The sequence below is a fragment of the Struthio camelus genome, chromosome 16, assembly GCF_040807025.1.
Source record: "Struthio camelus isolate bStrCam1 chromosome 16, bStrCam1.hap1, whole genome shotgun sequence".
Classification (NCBI taxonomy): Eukaryota; Metazoa; Chordata; class Aves; order Struthioniformes; family Struthionidae; genus Struthio; species Struthio camelus.
This window is the reverse complement of record NC_090957.1, coordinates 16742446-16751384: the sequence shown is the minus strand read 5'-3', so window position 1 is coordinate 16751384 and position 8939 is coordinate 16742446. Positions and strand designations below refer to the sequence as shown.

General features: G+C 62.4%; 1 protein-coding gene across 1 annotated transcript; it reads left to right on the top strand.

Moving 5' to 3' along the window:
* Window positions 1-4: 4 nt before the first annotated feature.
* DHRS13 (dehydrogenase/reductase 13) lies at window positions 5-3061 on the top strand. Its single transcript, XM_068909420.1, has 5 exons — window positions 5-156; window positions 243-361; window positions 1565-1688; window positions 1796-2107; window positions 2655-3061. Exons 1-5 carry the CDS (start codon window positions 27-29, stop codon window positions 2948-2950), a joined length of 981 nt encoding a protein of 326 aa, XP_068765521.1. The 5' UTR covers window positions 5-26; the 3' UTR covers window positions 2951-3061.
* The last annotated feature ends 5878 nt before the right edge of the window (window positions 3062-8939 follow it).

Below are 8939 nucleotides of genomic sequence, written 5' to 3'. Positions count from 1 at the left end.
CGGGCCGGGCCGGGCCGGGCGGCGAGATGTGCTCGGCGCTGCTGCTGGGCGCCGCGCTGCTGCTGGGGCTCTACGCGCTGGTGTCCCGCGGGCTGCGCCGCCCCGCGCCGCCCCGCGCCCGCCCGCCGCTCCGCGGCCGCACCGCCATCGTCACCGGTGAGCGCGGGGCCCGGCCCGGCCCGGCCCGGCCCGGCCCGGCTCGGCTCGGCCCGGCCTCACCCGCTCCCGGCTCCGCTCCGCAGGGGGAAGCGGCGGCATCGGCGCGGCCACGGCGCTGGAGCTGGCCCGGTGCGGCGCCCGCGTCATCCTGGCGGCTCGCAGCGCCCCGCGGGGGGAGGCCGCCGCCCGCCGCATCCGCACGGTGAGCGCCGCTGGCCCCCCCCCCCCGGGCACCCTGCTTCCTGGGGGGGGGGGGGCGGCAACCCTGCAGGGGCACCGCGGTTTGTCGTCCCCCCGCCAGCACAGTGCACCCTTTAGCACGCTGCCCCCCCAGCACAGTGCAGCCCCAGCACGGTGCACCCCCCAGCAACCTGCCCCCCCCAGCACAGTGCAGCCCCAGCACGGTGCACCCCCCAGCAACCTGCCCCCCCCCAGCACAGTGCAGCCCCAGCACGGTGCACCCCCCAGCAACCTGCCCCCCCCAGCACAGTGCAGCCCCAGCACGGTGCACCCCCCAGCAACCTGCCCCCCCCAGCACAGTGCAGCCCCAGCACGGTGCACCCCCCAGCAACCTGCCCCCCCCCAGCACAGTGCAGCCCCAGCACGGTGCACCCCCCAGCAACCTGCCCCCCCCCAGCACAGTGCAGCCCCAGCACGGTGCACCCCCCAGCAACCTGCCCCCCCCAGCACAGTGCAGCCCCAGCACGGTGCACCCCCCAGCAACCTGCCCCCCCCCAGCACAGTGCAGCCCCAGCACGGTGCACCCCCCAGCAACCTGCCCCCCCCCAGCACAGTGCAGCCCCAGCACGGTGCACCCCCCAGCAACCTGCCCCCCCCAGCACAGTGCAGCCCCAGCACGGTGCACCCCCCAGCAACCTGCCCCCCCCAGCACAGTGCAGCCCCAGCACGGTGCAGCTCCAGCACGCTGCGCCCCCCAGCAAGCTGCCCCCCCAGCACGGTGCCCCCCTGCATGGTGCTGCCCCAGAATGGTGCACCCCCAGCATGGTGCACCCCCCAGCACGGCTTGGCCCCCCCCCGCATGGTGCTGCCCCAGCACAGTGCACCCCTTTGCACGCTGCCCCCCCAGCACAGTGCAGCCCCAGCACGGTGCCCCCCTGCATGGTGCATCTCCAGCACTGCGCACCCCTTAGCACGCTGCACCCCCCCAGCACGCTGCCCCCCCCGCATGGTGCTGCCCCAGCACAGTGCCCCCCCCCAGCACCGTGCAGCCCTTAGCATGGTGCAGCCCCAGCACGCTGCACCCCTTAGCACAGCGCACCCCAGCACATTGTACCCCCAGCATGGTGCACCCCTAGCACAACACACTCCCAGCACAGTGCACCCCCGCCCCGGGCTGGATCGTCCCCCCCCCAGCCCTGCCCCAGGCCCTGCGCTGTGTCCGCAGGAGACGGGGAATGCAGAGGTGCGGTTCATGCACCTGGACTTGGCCAGCCTGCGCTCGGTGCGGGCCTTCGCCAGCGCCTTCCTGCGTGAGGAGCCTCATCTCCACCTGCTCATCAACAACGCGGGTGAGCACCCTGGGGGCGCGCGCTGCGGGCAGCGACAGCCTGGCCGTGCCGGCCCCGCGCGGAGCCGCCTTGGCCCCCCCGGGCGAGCCGCTGCGTGGTGCGCGCAGGGGTGAGCGCCGGGGGCCGGACGGAGGACGGCTACGGCCTGACCTTCCAGGTGAACCACCTGGGCCACTTCCTGCTGACGCAGCTGCTGCTGGAGCGGCTGCAGCGCAGCGCGCCCAGCCGCGTGGTCATCGTGGCGTCCCGCGCCCACTGCTCGGGGCGCCTCGACCCCGCCGCCCTGGGCAGGCCGGTGCGCGGGGCGCTGCAGACCTTCCAGGCTTATTGCGACAGCAAGCTGGCCAACGTGCTGCACGCCCGGGAGCTGGCCACGCGCCTGCAGGGCACCGATGTCACGTGCTACGCCGTGCACCCAGGTACGGCCCCACGCTGCTCTTCCCGGCTCCAGATTTGGGCACGTCGGGAGGGGACAGGCGGGCTGGGCATCCTTTGCACGGTGCATCCTTTTGCAAGGTGCATCCATTTGCATGATGGTGCACTTTTGCACAGTGCATCCTTTTGCGCAGCGTGTCGCTTTGCACAGCATATCCCTTTGCACGGTGCCTCTCTTTGCACTGAGCACCCCTTTGCACGGTGCGCCGCTTTGCACGGTGCACCGCTTTGCATGGGGCAGCACGGCCAGCAGAGCCGCGTGGTGCCAGCGCTGCTGCAAGGCCAGCCCAGCGCCCAGCGCTCACGAGGGAAGGCACCAGCCGAGCTGGTCGCGCAGCGGCTGCGTGCGCGCCGTGCCCCCGCAGCGCCGCCCTCCTGCCATGCCGCAGCCCCGGGTCGAGGTGCCCGGCCCGGCTGCGCCCCTGCCTCCGGCCGCCCCGCGGAAGCGGCTTTCCTTGCCGAGCGAGCAGCTCCTGCGCGGGCCCTTCCCCGTGGGGAGCGGGCTGCGACCGGCCGCTGCGCCCGCCCCAGGCTTCGTCAACACGGAGCTCTTCCGGCACCTGCCGCGCTGGCTGAAGCCGCTCTTCGTGCCGCTCGCCTGGCTCTTCTTCCGCACCGCCGCCGAGGGCGCCGAGACCCCGCTGCACTGCGCCACGCAGGAGGGCCTGGAGCGCTTCAGCGGGCGCTACTTTGCCGACTGCCGCCCGCAGGAGCCGTGGCCGCCGGGCCGCGACGACGGCCTGGCGCGGGCGCTCTGGGAGGCCAGCGAGCGGCTGGTGGGGCTGGTCCCGCACCTGCCGCCCGCTCCCGCCGCCCGCGGGCAATAAACGCCACTGGCCTGAAAAGCACAGGGAGGCTCGTCTGGGAAACTGGGCAGGAATGGGCCGGGCTTGTGGCTGCAGCAGCCTCGGTGGGGTGGGAGGGCACCCAGGTCCCTGATGTCCCGGAGCCGGTAATGCAGCAGGCTGCACAGTGCACACGTCTACACACGGGGGAGGGAGCACGCTGTGCCTTGCATGCACATGCATGCACTACAGTGCAGCAGGCTGAGCCGCGCATGCGTGTGCATGTGGGCAGTGCAGCAGGCTGAGCCTTGCACACGCAGGCATGCACGGCAGTGCAGCAGGCCGCGCCGTGCACACACACACCCGTGGGCAGTGCAGCAGGCTGAGCCTTGCACGCGCGTGCATGCATGGCAGTGCAGCAGGCCGTGCCGTGCACACACACACCCGTGGGCAGTGCAGCAGGCTGTGCCATGCACACGCATGCATGCATGGCAGTGCAGCAGCCTGTGTTGTGCACACACATGCCCGTGGGCAGTGCAGCAGGCTGAGCCTTGCACGCGCATGCATGCACGGCAGTGCAGCAGGCTGTGCCTTGCACACGTGTCCGCAGGGCAGTGCAGCAGGCTGTGCCATGCACACGCATGCATGCACGGCAGTGCAGCAGCCTGTGTTGTGCACACACACACACACCCGTGGGCAGTGCAGCAGGCTGAGCCTTGCACACGCATGCATGCACGGCAGCGCAGCAGCCTGTGTTGTGCACACACACACCCGTGGGCAGTGCAGCAGGCTGAGCCTTGCACACGCATGCATGCACGGCAGTGCAGCAGCCTGTGTTGTGCACACACACACCCGTGGGCAGTGCAGCAGGCCGCGCCGTGCACGCGCCCGCACCATGTTCTCGTGCGCACGCGCGCTGGGAGGCACGCGACACCCAACATGGCGGCGGTGCCGGAGGCTCCCGCCCGCGGGGTGTGGCGCGGCGCGGCCCTGACCTCCCCAACATGGCTGCGCTCGACTGCCGCGCTCGTCGGCGCGCTGCTGCATAGCGGTGGGGCGCGGGGGGTTGTGGGAGCGGCTGGCGAGTGGGCGGGGCGGGAGGCGGTGGCGGCCCCGTGGGCGGTGGGGGCTGGCGAGGGGCTGATGGCGGCAGGTACGGCCGGGGGGCCGTCGGGAGGGGGGGTCCTGCCTGGAGGGGAGTGGGGGGTTCTTGTCTTGGGGGGGGCCCTTCCATGGGGGGGAGACCTGTCTGGAGGGGAGTGGGAGGGGGTTCCTGTCTGGAGGGGCCCTGAGGGAGTGGAGGGGGGGGGTCCCTGCCATCCGTTGGGAGGCCCTGCCTGGAGGGGAGTGGGGGGGTTCCTGTCTGGGGGGGCCCTGAGGGAGTGGGGGGCCTGCCATCTATGGGGGGGGGCTCTGCCTGGAGGGGAGTGGGGGGGTTCCTGTCTGGGGGGGTCCTGAGGGAGTGGGGGGCCTGCCATCTATGGGGGGGCCCTGCCTGGAGGGGAGTGGGGGGTTTCCTGTCTGGGGGGGTCCTGAGGGAGTGGGGGGCCTGCCATCTATGGGGGGGGCTCTGCCTGGAGGGGAGTGGGGGGGTTCCTGTCGAGGGGGGGCCCTGAGGGAGTGGGGAGGATTCCTATCTTGGGGGGTCCTGAGAGAGTGGGGGGGTCTCTACCATCCATGGGGGGGCCCTACCTGGAGGAGTGTGGGGGGTTTCCTGTCTTGGGGGGTCCTGAGGGAGTGGGGGGGTCTCTACCACCCATGGGGGGACCCTACCTGGAGGGATGTGGGGGGGGTTTCCTGTCTTGGGGGGGGGGGCCTGCCACAGCAGTGGGGGTCCCCGGGGCACTCAGGGGTCCCTGCCATAAGGAGACCCTGGGAGCTGGCGTGTGTGCTGGGGGGGAGCTCAGCTCCAGAGGACCCTGGCGTCCTGTGGAGGTGGAGGGTCCCAGGAAGGAGCACTGGGATGCTGCGGGGGGAGGTCCTGCCTGGGGGGATCCCTGCGAGGGGGGGGGGCCTGGCAGAGTTGAGGGGGGTCTCTGTCATGGGGGGACCTTGGGACATTGTTTAGGAGGGGTGCAGCTATGAGTGGGCCTGGGGTGCTGGCGAGTGTCCTTGCCAAGGGATGGGGGGGCCCTGTGGCAGCGGGGAGCTCCCTGCTGCGTGGACCCTGGGCACTGGCACGGGTCCCCGCCGGCCGGAGAGGAGAGCGGCGGGCAGGTCTCGGTGGATAATATCTTCGGGGGATATTAGCTGACAGCATCAGCGAGGCTGGTGGCTCTGGGCTGCTGCCGAGTCGGGATTGCCAAGCCCCTGTGGTGGTCCTAGGGGACGGGTTGGCTTTCCTGGCAGCTCGTGGCGAAGGGGAGCCCCGTGTGAGCGTGCCGCTCGGGCAGCGGAGAGCAGGGCACGGCAGGCCCGTAGCTGGGGTGTGGGGTACCCTTGTCCTCTCTAGCAAGGCCGATGGAGGAGGCAACGTACTAGTTGCCTGAAGAGCGGGGCCCTGGTCTTCCCCCACGGTACCTTGAAGTCCCTCTCTCTTTGCACTTTCACATGCAGGTGTTGTTCCTGCTCAGCCACAACTGCTGGTCTCCTCATGTTCTGCTGTTACTTCTTTACTAGGATGTCACCTAATCTGTCAGTGGTGCAGATACTCGAAGCAGTTAACGCTCACAAGATGAGTGCGTTTTTATCAGATCAGCTGGCTGCTTAGGTTAGAGTTAACTAACCCAGCAGTGAAACCCCGTGCCTTGTTCGAGCGGTAGCTGCTCCAATATTCTGCCAAAGCTCCAGATTCTTCTTTAGGATAGACCAGGCTGAACACAGACTCGGCTTAATTGCCGTTACTTGCTGTGAGGGCTCGTTCTTCATTGCTATGTGACAGGCTGGGCCTGCGTACAAGATGATAACCAGGTTAGGTTACAGGTGATTGTCCTTCTGTGCGGTGCGCCCTCAATCATGTTACACCCTTTCTGTCAATGCTGGCTTTGTGGCAGGGCCTGTGATGCTCAAACCTAAACTTACCTGGGAGAAAATGTGTGCGACTGTCGAGGATGTGTTACAATTACAGCTCTGCTGTGCACATGGAACTGTGTTGTCCTATTTTGGAAGCAGTTAGACTGCCCTGGGCTTCAGATCTCCAGCAGACGGGGGTGCTTGCTTTTAGCTGGTCTTTTATTGGTTTGTCTTTCTTGGATGACAGACCTGTTATGGGAATTACTGAGGAGATGTCAGAAGCAGGCTGCGGTTTTGGAAACAGATATGCCTGTTGTGGTGGCTGCTTCTGAGGAGTTACAAACTGCACGCATCAGCTGTCTGGAGCAGCCATATTTCTTGCAGCTTTTCTGGTCTTCTCCAAGCAGCTGTTGCGCGTCACTAGTTCCCAGCTGGGAAGGCAGCGTGTGCAGCCTGGCTAGCCAGCAGATCTAGGGCTGGTACTATGCTTCTGTATGAGAAGACCCCTTTCATAATCAGTGAAGCTTCCTAAAAATGCCACGTACAGCAGGAGGAGTTGAGAAGCCTGGCTCCAGCTGACCCAGGGTGGCCATTAATTTTTAAAAGTTTGATTTAACCTCTGTTCAGTTTTGAAGTTTATAAAACACAGCTTGCAGGATGAGCCAAGAGGAATTAGTGGTGTCTGTTTGTAGTTCCAACATTACGTTTTGCCGCAACTGGGAAGCAGCGAGCCTGGGACGCTCCCTGACGTACAGCTGGGTTCTGGGAAGGGAGCGCGAATTGCGCCAGGCTCTGCGAGTCAGAGTTGTGTTCGGTGCTGCCACCAGGCATGGCCTTCCACTTGCTGCCGCCAGCTTGGCCTGCAAACGCTTGCTGAGAGCGCCGGCTCTGAGCTTCAGGGGCAGCTAGAGAGGTCCTGGGAGCTCTGCTGCCCTCCAACACCCTCAGTGTTCACATGCTGAGAGAATGCCAGGGCATTAGTAAGACGAGTGTAACCCCAAGCATTTGTAGTTGTAGGAGCTGGAGCAGTCAGGGGAAAGCAGAGAAGATCTTGTGGTCCAGCATTTATGTGCACGGTATTCAGTCAATCGTGTGTGCGTTGGGGGAAGGTGGGAGAGGAGAATAAACCAACACCATATAATATTAAAAGCACGCTTTTGACTACCATGTTAAAGTGTCATACAATTGTTATTTGAAAGACTTCACTTTGCAGGAAGGCACCTCCAAATCATGGAAAGTTTTCTTTATTAAAAATATAGCCTTTGCCTATTGAAGGAAGTTTAGTCATGTATCTCCCTTGGCATGTGGTTTCCTCTGAAGAATGGTGTTCTTTCTTTTCATTTTCTTGTGAGACATTTTAGTTCCTCTAGTACTCGAGGAGCAGTTGGCTTGCGCCTTGGGAACTTGTGTGTATGCAGAAGCTGGGCAGGTGCGTGATGCTGATATCGGGTTACGCTCTGGTTGAGTGCAGCTTCCACGGCTCAGGGTCAACCTGCCGGTTTTGAAATGCAATGCTGTAATATTTCCACATAGTCTAATAACAGAGAGATCTAATTTGTAATGGCCATTTCCATCTTGTAGTTCTCATAAATAGCGTTGCCTGACCCTCCCGTAGTTAGGAGACTTGCTGACGAGGGCTGTGGGGGGGCACTACACAGCAAAAACCCAGCTGCCAGATGAGCCTTGAGGTGGTTCAGAACTGAGGACTGAAACATTTGGAGATCAGTTCATGATATGAAAGGGGAAAAAAGAACTAAGAGCTAGTAGTAACTCCTAGTTTTTTGCGTAAACACTTCTTGCTGTGCCCCAACAGTTAAAGGTAGATAGCCCTTCCAGAGCTACTGTAAGCACTCTCATCCTTTTACTGCATCTATCTCTTACTCCTGCAAGAGGACCAGATCATGACTTTGAGCCCGAGCATGACTTTGTTTTATTTTATGGTATTGTTTTCTTACAAGTTTAGAAAACCTGACATAAAAGCTTCTTGAAGCTCTGCTAACCCTTTTAGTTGCCCAGGGGGCCGACAGTCCACAGGGTGAGGAGGACCTGGTTTCTCATACACCGTAAAACGGGTGAGAAACTGACTGGAAAACCATTGCCAGGGGTCTTAACAATGGTTCACTGTTCAACTGAAAGGATTTATCAAGTAAGTTCTTTGTTTTGGCTTGGATACTGGAAGCAAGAATGTGCTTATTACATTTGCAGATGATACTGAGCTAGGAATGGATTTGAGAGCTTTGAAGAGCAGAATTAGGATCAAAATGAACGTGAAAAATTGACCAAATGATTTGCAAAAAATAAAACACAGTTCAATAAGGAGAGGCACAAAGAACTGCGCTTAGGGAAGAACAACCAATTGCATGAAACCAGAATGAGAGGAGATGGTCTGAGCTGTATCCTGCAGAAAGGGGGTTGGGTAGCAGCTGACGCACTGACCTAGAGTTAGCAATGGCATGCCGTTATGGTAACAGCACGCATCAAGCTGAGGCGCGCTCACAGGAATGTGATGAGTTGAGTTTGTGCTCTGCAAAGCTGGGCTAAGGCCTTCCGTAGCGCTCTGGCCCCCTGAGGAGAGCCCACTGAGCAGCAAGAGTCATCAGAGACCTAACACTTGAGACCGTGGTGGAAGGCTGATGGCATCAGGCTCATCTAGTTCAGCAGTTCACTTCCAGCTGCAAGTTTGTGCAGCACTGACTAGTTGCAATCCAGTTCTTCGGCTTTGTAAGCAATAGGAGTTTGTGGGAAGGGGGAGCTGGCAGCTTCATTTGGGTTTCGTGTGAGGCTTCGTCCTTGTCTGCATTTGTGCCTTTGGAGATAGAATTCAGTACTAGTCTCCAGGACTGAGCCTGAGGTATTGCACCCCTTGCATGGGGCAAACCAGTCAGAAGACTTGGGATGGCAGCGATTGATCGCTGTCTGCCAGGTTGCCAGGTTTATCCGAATGCTCTGGGAGAGTAAGGTTCTTTACTTGTGGCTAGCCAAAAATCTTTAACTGTGATTGATGTTATACTGCTTATAGCTGTGTTGCTTAGTGGTTGCTGTCCGGGGTGCAACATCACAACTTGTCTCAAGTCCGTAG

Bases quoted from the DNA above. Each gene is read 5' to 3' on its own strand.
- DHRS13 (XM_068909420.1), top strand. From the start codon at position 27: ATGTGCTCGGCGCTGCTGCTGGGCGCCGCGCTGCTGCTGGGGCTCTAC. The intron at 157-242 runs GTGAGCGCGGGG...TCCGCTCCGCAG, and splicing joins CCGCACCGCCATCGTCACCG to GGGGAAGCGGCGGCATCGGC. The intron at 2,108-2,654 runs GTACGGCCCCAC...CGCCCGCCCCAG, and splicing joins GTGCTACGCCGTGCACCCAG to GCTTCGTCAACACGGAGCTC.